The following is a 16,981-nucleotide window of genomic DNA, read 5'->3' on the forward strand; positions in this document are numbered from 1 at the left end:
GTCCTACTACTTTCTCATGTACTGTATACCATTGAGTCCTTTCTCATGTACTGTATACCAGCCGCCCTGCGTCCTTCAGGATTGGGTGACATAAAAGTCAAATTAAATAAATAAATTAAATAAATTGAGTAAATGGCAGCTTAATTTAAGAGATAGCTTAGTCATCATTGGCACTAATAATTCTACAAGGTTAAGCATACATGTATTGAAATTATTCTTTTTATTATAGTGTCAGCATGCTTTGATAAATGCTGTAAATTAAATACATAATTTTTTATTTGTATTAAATAAATTTGGAACTGCCAAGTTAATTGTAATATAATATTATTTTACTAATGTTTTGATAAGTGTCTGTAGTTTTCTGTTCAAGAATCATCAGAATATTATTCTAATGTTCCTAATAATGATCATATTAATTATTTGTTATGTCACTGCTATATGTTAACTATTTGAATATATTAATTGATATGTGTTCTATAAAGATCCTAAAAAAAAATACAACATCATATTTTGAGCATTGTTTTAAACTGAAGTAATGCCAGAAATGCAGTCCTTAATAGTATCAGTAATAGATTTTAAGTTGTAATTTTATAATCAGTTAAGATAAATTACTTCATGAAGGTATTTTTCTCAACTCTTAACTAGACTCTCTTTACTGGCCAAGGGGCACTTCTATGTCAGTCAGTGCCATAAGCTTGTGGTTACTCCACTGATGTGCCAAATAAAATATGCCAGTATGGATGTTTAAATATTACATATTCAGTTTGAAATTAATATCCTGTGTAATATAAACATGGCTATTCATACCTGTATGTGGCATTTGCTCTCAGAGCTGATGTTCAACATTTATGCTTATATTTTGCTCCTTTCAGAGAGAACAACATACTATGCTTGGTGGACAATTTACCCCACAACCTTTAGGAAGAGGAAACAGGTCATGCCATCAACCAATTAGTAATCCAAGACAAACAGCCTATGAAATGAGAATGCAGGACAGACAGAACACTGTAAGTGATTATTTTTAAAATAAAGATAAGGTAACAAATGGAAAGTGACTTAATGATGACTCAGTTTCTACTAAGCCCAAACTTAAATACATTCACCTTTTCTTTACTACTTTGACTCCATCATATTCTCAATTTCTTGCAAACATTGGTTCAACCCAGAGTCAGACTAGTGAGATTAGAAGCCAAATACGCTCTCTGGATCCCTTCAGCCTGAGAAAAGTTAATAATTGATTAGGTAAAAAACCTCAATTTTTGCCTAAACACTTTAATGTTAGCAGTTAATCGTTCCAGATAATGAAAAAGCTTTGAAAGAATAGAAATTTAATCCCATTCCCTAACTTTACCTCCAATATGCACAGCTCAAAATAATGAGTAAAACAATGATGCAGTCATTTTAACAACTATTTGTACAAAATGAATAAGTGCAAAGGGAAGGATTTTATGGATAATATATTGTCTATTAAATATATGAACTCTGAATTCTTAAATTGGATTTTATCCAATTATCTTCATTAAGAAGCTGAGTTAAGATTTTAATTGAACACACTTTAGAAACTTCTGTTCTATTTGATGTACACACATACAGACACCTTGATTTATCTTAGATCCTAGCATATATTTCCCTGTGAACATAAAGTAGAATCATGGTATATACCAGTGATCGTGAACCTATGGCAGGCAGGACACAGGTAGCACATAGAGCCATATCATAAGGCGTTGCCCTATGTCAGCTCCAGCAGGCACATGAAGGTTTTGGGCCTTCTTTTTTGTTGTTTTCACTCTTCCCAGGCTTCAGGAAATCCTCCTGAAGCCTGGGGACTGCGAAAACCGGAAGTTCACTTGTGTGCTCACCTCTACCCTATTTTCTCTGTCAGAGGATTTCAGGAACTTTTCCGGCTTTGGACAGTTGTAGCCAGGCCTTCCATATCTCAGCCCATTTCTTTTGCAGCTGGCAAGGCTTTTCTGAAGGCCTCTGCAATGGATAACAGAGCTCCAGACCGATCCAGAGCTCTGTTATCGATTAGACAGGCCTTCTGGAAAGACCTTTAGGAAATAGGAAAGGCTTCTGCAGCTGATAACAGAGCTCCGGATCAAACCAGAGCTCTGTTATAGGATATAGAGGCCTTCATGAAAGCTTTGAAGGCTGCAGAAGAAATAAGCCGAGGTATGGGAGGGCTGGTTACCACTATCTGAAGGTAAGTATTAGGGAAGCTCCACAGCTTCATTAAGGTTTGTGCATATTATTATTATTATTATTGTTCTGTCGGGCTCTCTGGTAGACTCCTCCCAAAAATTCACAGGTACAAATTTCAGACACACACACGTTTGAAAATTCAAAATAATGTTCTTTATAATGAAAATTCACTTAACCTAAGCCCTCTTTTGGTATAGCAAAGAGCACTCGTCTCCAAACAAACTGGTAATTTGTACAAGTCCCTTATCAGTTCTGTGATACTTAGCTTGCAGCTGTGAGGCAATTCACAGTCCTTCTTTCACAAAGTGAAACACACTTTGCTCAGGTTTAGTTTCAAAGCGGGGGGAAATCAGCACATAAAAGGTCAAAGTCAGTAAAGCAGTCACGAAACACAACGATCAGATAATCCTCCACAATGGCCAAACCCACAGGCTGCTCTTTATAGCAGCCTCACTAATTACCACAGCCCCACCCAACCACAGGTGGCCTCATTTTCTTTGATAATAATATCTCCGTTGTTGCTGCCTCTGCATCGCTCTCCGCATGCGTGGCTGTATCATTAACTCTTGTTCTGAATCCAAGGAGGAGCTAGATAATTGATCTCCTTCTGAGCTGTCTGCCACACTCTCCTCCTCCCTGTCACTTATGTCTTCTTGGTCAGAGGAGCTTCCATCAGCCGATTCCACCCGGGGGGGGGGGAAACAGGCCTGCAGCATGTGGATGTCTCCTCCACATCCACAGTCCTTGGGGCAGGAGCTGGGTCAGAGCTAACCACAACATATTATTATTATTATTATTATTATTATTATTATTATTATTATTATTATTATGTCAATACAACACAGCAAACGAGATCGCTATGCTAGATTTCGTATTTCATCACCAGTTGGGTGCTTCCCAAGCACCTAGGGCTGCGTGATGTAGCGGCAAATTATGTTTGCCGATTCCAGTAAAGCGGCCTTTTGCAATTGACAGATGGAGATTTTGTCAATTCCGATGGTTTTCAAATGTCCTCTGAGATCCTTTGGCACTGCGCCCAGCATGCCAAGTACCACTGGGACCACTTTCACTGGCTTATGCCAGAGTCGTTGCAGTTCGATTTTTAGATCTTCGTATTTCACTAATTTCTCTAGCTGCTTCTCCTCAATTCTGCTGTCTCCTGGCAGAACTGAGGAGAAGCAGCTAGAGAAATTAGTGAATTTTTAAAGAGAAATTATTATTATTATTATTATTATTATTATTATTATTATTATTAAGATTTGTATGCCGCCCTTCTCCGAAGAATCTATTATTGCACATGCGAGGGGGGAGAGCAGCACAAGGATTGTGCCCATGTGAGGGGGGAGGTCATTGCATTATGGGTGTAGGCGCCTGCATGCAAGCTATCACACACATATACATCCTTTTTGGCACCCGAGGTTTGCCATCACTGGTATATAAACTCATTATGGTTTAAATTTAATATATACTTTTAATATGCATTAAAACAATAACTGATGAGTTCATTATTAATTTTTTGTTTTTGCCTATCTATGGGGCTAGTCTAGGCAGCTGGCAGCTATAAAAAGGAAAACTTTGACCAAAGTGAAAGTAAAATAATAAAACAGTAAAATAAACAAGGAAAAAGAACAAAGAAAATACATAGATATGACTACTAAAAAAAGATGAGTGTATGGAGAGAACAGAATAATTAATAGGATGATTTTCCTTTTCTTTTGAGTATCAGGATCTTTTGTTATATCAGAATCCGCTTTAGAAGTGGTTTATTACTTGTCATGAAATGTTGCTGTCTGAGAATATTTCAGATCCCCTTGATAGCATGGAACTACTTTTTAATTCCTGTAAATCTATAGTTAAGTAAAGTAGATGCATATGTAGTTTTCTGTGGGTTTTTTTTTTTTTGCAATGTCATTAATTTTATTTTTTGTAATGAGACTTTTCCACTAATTCTCTGCATGTTAACTATATCCCCAGACTCCTTCAGTTTCTCCTAATTCAAGCTTCACATCTGATGGTACACCATCTCCAGCAGGAGGAATTAAGCGGAAAAAAGAGGACAGTGACAGTGAACCGGAGCCTGAAGATAATGTCAGGTGCCACATTTCATACTTTGTTAGTGCATTGTCAAAGTGGAGAAAGTCTCCTTAATACTATTTACCTTGCATCTGCCACACCTTCTAATGCTTTTCCATGATCTCTTTATCCACCAATAATTAATGTGGAGAGTTGGGATACTCAGTAAATTCCAGTGAGATGTGTAGTCTGTAGCTGTTAAATTTAAGTGTTTCCATTAGTATGCATGCTGGTTTTCTTCCTAAAAGCTGCTACTCCCTTTGAGACTAAACACCAGATTGACTAGAGGTTCAATATTCAGCTCAGTCTCTGAACAGAATCAGAATTATTTAACTCTTAAAGTTCTATAACCAGATGATTTAGTTTAGTGAGGGGTTATTGTCTGTTAGTGAAGAATATATTATGTATAATCCAAGCTTCTTACATTTAGAAAGAAGTTCTCAGTACTTCCATTTAAAAGATAATCGGGATCAGTTTTCAAGATACTAAACCTAAGATCTGAGAAATTGACTATTAATTAGGACCAAAAGGCTGGTTCTTATTAAGAAAACATAACTTTAACTTTGTCTCTTGTTTTCTACATGCCAGATGTATTAAAATGAAACAAATTAGAAAGCAGTCTATATTAAGTCTAGAGAGTAAAGTGGATGATGTTGATGGATAGAGGATGGATCCATTACTAGGCAACAAAAAGGGAAATAATGCTTAAGTCCAAACAGTATGGTAGGATTGCAAATATGTAACAAATATCTCCTAAATCACATGAATATAAAAGAGGGAAGAGAAGTAAATCAGGCTTGTAACATGTTTTTTAATCTAATTTTTTAAAAAAATAGTTTTTAGTCTTCTGTGGAGTCTATTTCTTTATCTGGTCTATCTCTCAGGGTATTTTATGAAGTATGAACTGTGCAGTGTAGAGATTGATACACCAATCTTGACATCATAGATGGATGAGTGAGTCATAGTTTAGGGAAAACTGGTAAAAGAGTACACTTAAGTAGTAATTTACATGTAATCCTTGAATTATGACCACTAGTTCAGCACCTGTTCAAAGTTACCATGGTGATGAACAAATAGTATTTACTACCAGTCCTTGAAATTCAAGCCATCAGACCACTCCTTTGGTCGCATGATCATGATTTGGGTGTTTGGTAAGGCTACAGCATCCTTTGTTGCTCAATTATTGCTTGCAACCTTCCCCGCCAGCTTCCCACAAGCAAAGTCAATGGGAAGATCAGCAGACAAGGTTGCAGTTAGCTCCCATAAGTTTCTCCCACCACTTTTTCTCCTGAAAAAACCCACTACAAAGTATGAAAAATTTTATACTCAGCTGCCCCACACACCTTATACTCTATATTAGTGTGTGTATAGCCACAATACCCCAACCCCCTGTAGTCTCTTCATTTCCACACTTCCCTAGCACCTGCCTACAGTCCCCCAATTCACACACCCCCCACACACACACACAAACACTTCTTGTTGGGGACTCCCACCTCTTCCTGCTTAATGACTTGGGCAGTCCCAAGGTTATGATGGGGACTGCCAGGATTGCCATCCTTAAGTTAATATAGTCACATGACATCTCACTTTGCTATCATGACAATAAAAATTCTGGTCTAAACTGCTATCATAATCCAAGGGCTACAGTCATCTGATACAATTACATGGGAGTATGATTTAAACCGCACCACTGTTAGTAAAGCCTCTTCTCCTTTTTTTTGTTGAAACAATTTGATAAACTGAATTGCACAATATGTAGATTTACTATTGTTTTTATGAAGGTTATGGGAAGCTGGCTGGAAACAGCGGTATTATAAGAACAAATTTGATGTTGACGTGAACGATAAGAAGTTTCGTCGTAAAGTTGTACAGTCTTATGTGGAAGGGCTTTGCTGGGTTCTCCAATACTATTACCAGGTACTGAGTTGGAATTTTATATTTATTACCCCAATATGTCATTACAGAGGATTTTCTATCATCCACCTACTTGGCAATGACAAACTACTTCTTTATGATGGTCAAAAAAAATTATATGGAATCAGTAATAGTGAAACTTCATTTGAGGGGGGAAAAACACTTTTTTGCCTTTGATATATTTCCATTGCAAACATGTAATTCCAGTTCAACCACAGCTTATGATTATCATCTTAATAAATTAATTTATGCAGCAAAACAAATTATTACAGCCGTATGACCAGATACAATAAGATATCCAATAATATGTGTGTTCCAATGGGGGGAAGCGGGATTTGAATGAAAACATTAAAGAGTGCAGGAAGAAGTGATTCTGTTAATTCATCTGTAGCTAAATTTCTCTCCCAAGAGGTGATTTACCTGAATATCAGCCTAGATAAATTGGCAAAATAATTATTCTTCTTAGGTTTTTAATTATGTTGTATAAGTATAGGATAAACAACATTTACATTTTAGAATAATACAGCTATTCATATGCATATTAATTGTTTGAAATTGCTAAGTGTAATTTTACCCATTTGCTATGTTGATAAGAACTTCAAAGATTATTTTTGAACATACAGCTGTCATTTTATAGGTGTATTTTAATATCAGTGGTTCAGTGTTTCAAGATTATTTTTTTTAAATGTATATATTTAGTTGCTTATGCCTTCCTATGTGATAATTCAACTAGAATAACTAAAGTTTATTTAATAGTTATTTAATAGTTAAATGCAGAGAGAACATTCCTGAATCTTCTTTGATTTAAATTCTTCTTTCATTTTCCAAACTAGGGATGCGCTTCCTGGAAATGGTATTATCCATTTCACTATGCACCATTTGCTTCAGACTTTGAAGGTATTGCAGACTTGGCCTCTGATTTTGAGAAAGGAACCAAACCAGTAAGTTTTATTACTTCTGTTTATAATTCATCTTAGTAACTAAAGGTTTAAAAATTTAAAGTTACTATTATCTACCTTTCTTTTTACAGTTCAGACCTTTGGAACAACTGATGGGTGTCTTCCCAGCTGCCAGCGGTAATTTCCTCCCAACAACATGGCGGAAACTTATGACTGATCCAGTAAGAAAATTAAAGGGTCTTTAATTGAAAATTCATGTTAATATTCTCTCAACTATTTCACTTTGTTTATGAGGTCTATAATAGTTAAATCAAGGGATAAACAAGGAAAAAAAACATTGCTTCTGTAATGGGAACTTTGTTGGAACATTGGTCAGAAAACAGTGAAAAGAATATAAAAAAGACTTTTAGTCACATTAACATTCATGCCCTAACTATTGAATGCTAATGGTTTCTGTGCCAGTTCCTGACTGGAAAAAGAGATTCTGTTTTGACTGTAGGGGGGCAAGAAAGATGCATGGTTTTTCAGTCTCCGGCTCATGGTTGAAGGGGTGATTAGACTTCAATAGAAATGAAAGTGAAAGAGGAGTAACTAGCCAATGGGCATGTTCTCTCCTTGATCACGCCCTCCCTCTTGCTTTGAATGGATAAGAGAAATTGAAAATTGCTCTCGTTGATCAAACTTTGAGTTTCTCAGCATTTTCCTGCTAAGAAACAGAAACCAACCTTACCCCCTGCTATTTGCATGCTATTATAGATATGCTCTACAAGTGCTACTTTTGTGAGTTTATACATTTCTGTCTCCAAATGATCAAGCACTTAAAGGTTTATTTTATTTTATCATGAAGCAGACTGGGGATTTGGGAGGAAGAGAATGGAACATAGAAAGCAAGAGTTTTCTGATTGCAAACATATGCTTTTGCACCTAGTTTAATGACTCAGTTTCAGGGCTTAAACTTAAAAAGTATAAATTTTACACCTTGAAAATGTAGTATTTAAATTGTTGCTTTAGAATAATTTGTAAACTACTTTCTTTTTAAAAGAAAATTCTCTTTGAATTACGCTTCAGAAAAAATAAGTGCCTTCATCTAACACTACAGATTTCTAAATCACTGTAATAATACTTTATTAAAACAGGATTCAAGTATAATTGACTTCTATCCTGAGGACTTTGCTATTGATCTGAATGGGAAAAAATTTGCTTGGCAAGGTAACTATTTCATCATGAAGTAAATATTTGTGTGGTTAGTCTTGGCAATAATTTTAAGAAAACAGGATAGACGTTCCATTTACAGGTTTGTTAGTTACTAAACTGATTTCTATCTGCTGTTTTCCTTAATGAATTTGTAAAAAATAATAAATTGATAAAGAATAAATGAGTTGTGACACATAGTATTCTCCATCATGGGTGGAGACATCATTCAAGTTGAGATGTCCTCATCCAGTCAGAGGTAAAGACTGAGTCTGTTCTTTGCTTAAATTGCTGATCTGCCCTCCTGGATCCCAGTTTCACTTGGTTCTTAGACTAGGACGATCATGGCTATGGTATCCAGGGTCGAAAGATAAACCGTGTGGCAAGTGACAATGATAAACAAACCATAATGAACCAGATGAGGTCTTACCTCCTCCCCCTCTTGCCAGCCCAGGCCTCTAAAAGGATCAAGGCTGCAGAGAAGGCAGAACAAAGAAAGGGATAAGAGTCTACCGAAATTATGTAATCAAGCCTCTCTGGCAAATGCTTTTCAACTTCAAAATGCCTCCCCTCCCACCAAATATATGGGGGTTAGCCTCAGTCCATCGGATCAAGAGATCCAGCTGAGCTTGTATAACTTTCCCTAGACATAGCTAGGGACAACGATGATGTATGGGGTGTCTCTGGGTTCCCAAGAACCACTCCTTCCCTACCTCCGGAGCCAATCCAAAACCATGAAGCTACCCCAATACCATTGTCACTAGCTCATGCTTCCTGTATAGAGTCTATTACCTGAGACCAAGGGTAGGCAAAGTTGGCTCTTCTATGACTTGTGGACTTCAACTCCCAGAATTTCTGAGCAAATCATCCTAGCTCAGGAATTCTGGGAGTTGAAGTCCACATATCATGGAAGAGCCAAGTTTGCGTACCCCTGCCTTAAACCATGCTACTCTGCAAAGATTACTATCAGCTGCAATGCAACGGGATCTCAGCCAGCTTCCAGTCTAAGAATAGGCCATTGTCTGACCCAAAACAGTATCCACCCAAGCAGGTACCCACATATAGGGTACAAGAATCAGAGGAATATTCTTATGGTTTTGATGAAGAGATGGCAGAGCCCATAGCAGATTTGGAACATGAGTCCTGGGAGTGGGACGGCATATAAATCCAATAAATTAAATAAATAAATCAATAAATGATGACTACAGGTTGTCAGAAGATGAGAGTGTCTCACAAGAAAACCATGTCTCTAATGCTTTTTTTGCTCCAGGTCTTTTTAAGTTCCTTCTCTATAAAGCTCATGCTGCTGCAGGATGGGAGTCTGTCTCTGTCCCTGGTACTTTGGGTTCGCAAACCCTGGACCCTCTCTTTGCAGAATTCACACCAGAGGTGGATATGGTTCCGGCTTCTCAAATGTTCCTGGACAACGTCCAGTGGCAATGATCAGCTCTGGGCTCGAGTCCCATGCCCTCTTCATTGGATCGAAGACATTTCAGTGTAGGACCAGAGCTGGCAACCCTTCCTACAGTATCGCCGGCGGATGTCCTGTGAGGGCACTACATGCCCCAACTACTATGCCGGATGATGCCAAGGAGATATTGAGACAAGAAAATGGAACAAGCCCTTATCAAGGTCCATCAGGCAGCAGCGTGGGCAGTGAAGGCATCTTCATCAGTCTCCTTTTTTCACATGCTCCTTAATTTGACTCCGCCTTCTTCAAGAGAACATTCCAGCATCCAACACAAGGACACAACAGGAGCTAAATAAAATCTTTGCGTCCATTCAGTTCGCAGCAGACATACCCCTTCAGGCATCACTCTTTGCCTCCAAGGCTATAGGGGCTTCGGTGTTCGCATAGCATATGCATTGACTGTTCCAATGGTCAGTAGATACACAGCGCAAGTGGCGCCTGGACATTACTCCATTCAGAGGCCAGCATCTGTTTGGTGAAACATTGGACCCAATACTCATTGAGACCTATACTAAGAGGAAGGTGCTGCCTTTCCTTTCCCGAAAAGGCAACTTTCGCCAGTTTCGCTAGTCTCAATGGTCCTTTCAGGGCGCAGAACAGGGTTCCAGTTTTCCCCAGTTCCAAGGTCAGTCCATATTTCAGCAGTTCTAGCCCTCCTATAGATCTGGGAGGGCGAGGCAGTTCAGATGACCGTTCGGGGAGGAGGGGGATGCCCTTTCCGTAGATCTAGACAGAGGCCTTCCCAATATTCCCATAGGGTGCCGGCTCACTCTATTTGTTAATATGTGGGAGTGAACCACACAAAATCAATGGGTCCTGCAAACTATCAGACAGGGCCTCTCTCTAGAATTTCTCTCTCTTTCCCCAAGATTTTTCATTCAATTCCTACATCCAGGGTGCCCTTCAAGAAAGTCCTTATGCATAAAGCGGTCTAGCACCCGCTGGATATTAACGCAATTCAGCAGGTTTTCAGCAGGGACAGGGATATTATTCTATCCTCTGTTGTTATCAAAGCCTCAAGGGGATGGAGAGCTATTCTAGACTTAAAATGACTAAACCACTATATCAAAATGAGACAGTTCAAAATGCATTCTGTTCAGTCCATCCTGGGGTGCATCAGACAGAGGGGATTTCTTGGCTTCCTTGGACCTAACAGAAGCCTAGCTGCATATACCAACTAACTATCATCAGAGGCAGTATCTGAGATTCTGCTGTGAAGGTGGACACTTCCAATATAGGGCTCTGCCTTTGGCCTATCCTGAGCTTCAAGGATTTTCACCAAGATACTGGCAGTGGTAGCAGTTCACACCAAGACCATCTCCATGCAGGTACAATGTTACCTAGATGACATCCTGGTTCAGGCATTTTCTAAACACCTAGCAAAGTGCGACATTCAGATAGTTCTCGACACACTTTGTCAACACAGTTTTTCCATCAACCTGGAGAAGAGCCAGCTCTCCCCTGACATTTCCTTATTTCACTTGGGAACTATGGTAGATACCATAGAATGTAAGGCATCCCTTTCCCAGAGAGACAGGGAAGCAGACTACTGGCCACCCAGGCACAACAGGAACGCAAAAATTCCCCTAGCCATCCTGTCTTCTCTCCTGGGGAAAATGATATCATGTATATTCATCACCCCTTGGGTGCAGCTACATTCTAGGGAGCTTCAATGGTTCCTTTTACTATTCCAGGAAACGGGGCGAAGCACCTCAACATCCAGAGTTCTGGTTCGTCCAGAGGTTTGCCACTCCCTGACTTGGCGGCAGTCCCCAGCTGTATCCAAGGGATGCTTCTTCCAAGAAACAATCAGAGTCGCCATAATTATGGATGCAAGCCTGGTCAGATGGCTCAGGAATGATGGTTCCTGCAGGAAACCTTGGCTTCCACAAATTGGCTGGAACTCCAAGCAGTAATTTTGGCTCTCAAACATTTCCAGAATCACCCATCAGGCCGACATGTTCTGGTCCCTCATTGCCAATATTACCACCAAGGCGCATATCAGTCACCAGGGCAGCACTCGCTTGTAGGCCCTCATGCATGAGGTGTTCTAACTGGGACTGTGGGCAGAGAGGCACCTGCTGTCAATAACAACAGAACATGTGTCAGGTATCTCCAATACCCAAACGGACTGGCTCAGTCAAATGGAGATAGACCAGGCAGAGTGGTGTCTGCACCTGTCCCTCTTTCACAACATGACGAGCTAATTTGGCTCACCAGAGGTCAAACTGTTTGTGATCCCACAAAACTCAACTACCGAGATTCTTCTCTCAGTTCCATTCTCTAGGGGTGGAAGGAGTGAATGCAATCTGGGGCATCATTGACCATAGGATGCTGGATCTACGGAATTATTGCAAAGGCATATGAACTCTCAGCTTTACCACGACCTCCGGGAATTATGTCTCATTCCTCACATAGCACAGCCATTTTGGCAGCCTGGGCTTCCCAGGCACCCCTTGTGGAGGTCTGTAGAGCAGCAGTGTGGTCTTCACCTTCTCAATTTATCCATCACTGCAAGATTGACTAGTTCATGTCGGCTGATGTGGCATTTGGCTGTAGAGTCTTACAACGAGTATACAAGGAGTCTCAGTGATACAGACTTAAACATGACCCACCCAAGGAACTTGGGGCTTTGGTACGTCCCAACCTGAATGATGGCTCCACCCACGATGGAGAAGGGGCATTGGATTGACCTGATACGCATCTTCTCATTAGGTGGAGCCATCATTCAGTCCCACCCTCTGGAGAATTTTCAAAAGGCTTAAAGCTTGTTAGTTAACTTCGTTATAGTTTTATAGTTATAGTTCTATAGTTCAGCTTTGGTGGTTGCCTCATTTGGAGGACATGCTCAGTTAGGGAGCACTGCATCACCCGGACCCCGCCTGGCTTCAATTGAATGCCTGGAAATTGAGCAGTGTGATCTGATCCATCAGGATTACGACCAAGATATTATTCTTATTATGCAGGCTTCCCGTTACTGTCTACCAGCCGCATTTATTCTGCCAATGGTGCACAAAAAAGCTTCTCCGCAGTTCGCATTCCTCTTCCCAAGATTTTGCCTTTTCTTAACCACAGGCTTCGCAAAGGCTTGGCCCTAAATACTCTCCGCAGGCAAGTGGCAGCACTGTCGTTAGTCTTGTGACCAGATTGAGTCCTTGTCTCAAATTCCCGCCATTTGTCATTTCCTTAAAGGGGCAACCAAATTTTGGGCTCCTATGGTTCACTGATACCCTACTTGGAACCTTTCTCATATCCTGTCATTGCTTACGGGAATCCACTACAAACCCTTACATGAGGCTTCGTTGTGGTACCTTTCCATCAAAGTGGCCTTCCTTGTGGCCTTTACATCAGCCTGCCGCATTTCAGAGATGTCTGCTCTTTTGGTGAGGGGAGACTTGTATTTTTCAACCAGACAAGGTGACTTTATACCTCGATCCTTCCTTCATTCCAAAGGTGAACTTGGTCTTCCACCAATGCCAAGAACTTGTATTTCCTGGCTTTGTGCTCGCCTCTCCCATCCATCGGAACGTCGCTGGCATGCGCTTGATGTGCGAAGGGCCCTTAAGGTCTATATCAAACAAACCAAGTCGTTTTGTAAGTCGGAAGCCCGCTTCGTGGCTTTTCATCCATGCTCTCTAGAGAACTGGGTTCCTCCGCCGCCATCAGCAGATGGATCAGGAGCGCTATCGCCAAGGTCTATGAATTAGCCACTTTCCCCTACCCAGCGGGCATCACAGTACATTCCACCAGGAGTGCAGCTACATCTGCTGCTTGGGCTACTCAACATCTCTGAAGTCTGCAGGACAGCTATGTGGACAAATCCTTCCCAGTTTATACATCACTATAAAATTGACTCTTACGCTTCAGCGGACGCTGCCTTTGGCAGGAGAGTCCTTCAGCAAGAGGTTGATCATGATTAGGGCACACACTCCTTTTTCTCTTTCCCTCCCTGGGACCTCTGCCTTAGTATGTCATCCTGAATGCTGGTTCCATCGCAGGATGGAGAATAGGTGTTGGATCCTACCTGATACAATTCTTCTCATCCGGTGCATTCAGTCCCTCCCTTTGTTCATATCTGTTGTGTTATTTTGTCTCACCTGCAATTTCTGGCCAGTGGATTACTGGGTTGAAAGTCCATTCAGTTTTTCCTAGTCACTGAAATGCCACTCCAAATCGAGTCATCGGTTTCATCAGATCTGGGAGTAACAGGGCAGATCCTAGCAATTAAGCTAAGAGACAGACTCAGTCCTGAAGCAAATTAGTTGAGGACAACCCATCCTAAATGCTGGTTCCACAAGATTAGAAGAAGCATATCAGGCAGGAGCCAATGTCTATTTTCTTTGGTCTCACGAAACTGAGATCCAGGAGGGCAGATCCAGCAATTTAAGCAAAGAATAGACTCAGCCCTTACCCTTTGGCTGGACGAGGACATCCCGACCTGAAGGATGGCTCCACCTGATGAAAAGAGGTGCATCTGGTAAGTCCAATGCCCCATTTCAGCAATACCTAGATGGAATTGATTGCTTGACTAAAATAAAATGTAACATTTTTGATATAATAATAATAGGTTTGAATAGTTTTTATAATAGAAAAGCCAGTGTGAAGTGTTTTGTTTTATATGATCTGCCCAGGGTCATGCAAGAGGACTCTACTTGCATAGCTGTCCTCTTCCTCAGTTGCATTTCGCCTCTCTTCAAACCATTTTTCCTCTGGCCTAAGTTGGGAAATTTGCTATACTGTAGTGCTCTTCCACTGATAAATTAATCTATTAAATGTCACTCTAAAATAAATTACTTGGTTTTGCAATTTCTTTGTATTTTTATTCAGATATTTAGAAATTCAGGTTTTTTTATAGGTACAACTGCAAGCTGGTTTTTTGCACTTATTATAATCAACACATATTGATTATGTATATTATCATCCATCTTAACTTTAGTCATGACCATAATCCAAATTTAAGAAATTTGTTCTTTGTAGTGAAATGTGGTTTAAGATGGCTCCAGATTATACTGAACTTTTCTTATATTTGTTTAGATTGTATGTTACTTTTTTCCTTTCACTCTATAGACCAGTGTGGCGAACCTTTCTGTTCTTGGGGGCCGAAAGAGGGTGTGCGTGCAGTATCACACATGCGTGAGTGCCCACACCCTTAATTCAATGACTGGCGAGGGCGAAAACAGCTTCCTCCGTCCCCCGAGGCCCTCTGGAGGCCGGGAACGGCCTGTTTCTCATTTTCTGATGGGCCCAGAAGCTTTGTGTTTCACCCACTCTAAAGGCTTCCCTGGAGCTGGGTGAGGGTAAAAACACTCCCGCTCCCTCCGGAGGCTCACTGGAAACCAAAAACACTCTCCCAGAGCCTCTGTGCAAGCCAAAAATCAGCTGGCTGGCACACATGCATGTTGGAACTGAGCTAGGGTAATGGTGCACGTGCCAGCAGATATGGCTTCGTGTGCCATAGGTTCGCCATTACTGCTATAGGCTATTCACATAAGTCTAAAATTTCAAAAAAAAAATCTGTTACAGAGATAAATGCCAATTTAGTCCTATTAATAGCACTTAGACTTATATACAACTTCACAGTGCTTTACAGCCCTCTCTAAGTGGTTTGGAAAGCTGAGTCAACCTTGAGCTGCTCAAAATCGAATTCCTGGAGTGAGCAGTTAAGTTAGCCTGCAGTACTGCATTCTAACTACAGCACTACAATGGCTCTTAAAAAAACATTATTGAAAATTATTCTAGCATTTCTGGGAAGGGAAATTATAGATATAAAATAAGTGTAAAATTAACAAAGTGGGTAAGTGCATGTATTTTCTTTTCCTTCTTTCCCCACCTTCAGGGAAAGTCAATGAGCTTAAGTAAAAATGTTCAAGTCCCTAATTTTTGTGTAAGAGCTAAATATATACTTAATTGTCTCTTTTTGAAATCCAATTTTATGCTTTGGTTTGCTCAAATATCTTTTAAACATTCTCCTGACATTGTTAAAGATAAATGTAAGTTCCAATTGCTTATTTTCCTAGGGGTTGCTCTGTTGCCTTTCGTTGATGAACGCCGTCTAAGAGCTGCTTTGACACAGGTGTATCCCAACCTCACTTCTGAAGAAAGTAAGAATTGCAGGATTGTAAAATGGTATTAGATAAACCTTTTTGGTAGCGATATTTATATATAAATACAAGACATTAACTTCTGTTTTATTCTCAAGTAATTAGACAGTAAATATTTGTGCCATCTCATACTATTCCAGTCTTGGTCCTTTTAATTATCTATAGTGCAAAAATACAGTGGTACCTCTACTTAAGAACTTAATTCGTTCTGTGACCAGGTTCTTAAGTAGAAAAGTTTGTAAGTAGAAGCAATTTTTCCCATAGGAATCAATATAAAAGCAAATAATGTGTGCAAACCCATTAGGAATGAAATAAAAGTTTAGAATTTGGGTGGGAGGAGGAGGAGGAAGAAGAGGAAGGGGACAGTCGCTGCCGAAGGAAGAAGGTGAGGTGAGGGGAATCAAAGTAATCCAAAACTTTAAGGCTTAAAAAAAAAAAGAGGGACTCTGAGGTGGCGAGGAGGAGCACACGCCTCCCATACACCCTGCTGCTACTGCTACTTGCTTCCTCTTCCTTCCCATGCTGAAGGGCTCCTCTCTTCCCTCGCTCGCTCGCTTTGCAGCCAGTGCCTTTCCTTCCCTGTGGTGACTCCTCGGTTTGGCTGAAGCCGAGTTGATTCAGCCAGGGCGAAGTGCCCCCTTTTGCCTTTCCGTGCCCAGATGCTCCAGGAGGCAACCTCGCGCCAGAAGTATGGGAGGCAGTGTGAGGTTTATTCCCTCTCCAAGTGCCCAGAGAAAAGAAAACACTTCCCCCCCCCCCCCCCCCCCGTTTGCTCTGGGCTGCCCAGAGCGAAGGGAGCATTTCTTTTCTCTGGACACTGGCAGAGTTTTATTCCCCTCTTCAAGCACCCAGAGAAAGGAAAATGTTTCGTTCGCTCTGGACTGCCAAAACCTCCTTAAGCGCCACTGAAAGGCTCCTCTGGCAGAGGTACCACTGTAGAGTACCACTGTATCCCATCACCAACCCACAATACATTTTAAGTTGAATATTCTTTTTGTTAGAATACAGTATTCCAAATGTGGTCTCACCAGCGCTCTATACAGCGGGATCACAATCTCCCTTTTCCTGCATGTTATACCTCTAGCTATACATCCAAGCATTCTACTTGCTTTCTCTACCGTCTGACTGCA

General features: G+C 40.5%; 1 protein-coding gene across 1 annotated transcript in view; it reads left to right on the forward strand.

Annotated features, from left to right (window-relative positions):
• The window catches only part of XRN2 (5'-3' exoribonuclease 2), an 89,540-nt gene that overhangs the window by 36,119 nt on the left and 36,440 nt on the right, over positions 1-16,981 (forward strand). Inside the window, exons 15-21 of the mRNA XM_070747007.1 lie at positions 873-1,007; positions 4,177-4,295; positions 6,057-6,192; positions 7,023-7,130; positions 7,220-7,309; positions 8,225-8,297; positions 15,768-15,851. Of these exons, the coding sequence (XP_070603108.1) occupies positions 873-1,007; positions 4,177-4,295; positions 6,057-6,192; positions 7,023-7,130; positions 7,220-7,309; positions 8,225-8,297; positions 15,768-15,851 (745 nt within the window). The remainder of the gene's footprint in view (positions 1-872; positions 1,008-4,176; positions 4,296-6,056; positions 6,193-7,022; positions 7,131-7,219; positions 7,310-8,224; positions 8,298-15,767; positions 15,852-16,981) is intronic.

Source organism: Erythrolamprus reginae, chromosome 3, assembly GCF_031021105.1.
Source record: "Erythrolamprus reginae isolate rEryReg1 chromosome 3, rEryReg1.hap1, whole genome shotgun sequence".
NCBI classification, from domain to species: domain Eukaryota; kingdom Metazoa; phylum Chordata; class Lepidosauria; order Squamata; family Dipsadidae; genus Erythrolamprus; species Erythrolamprus reginae.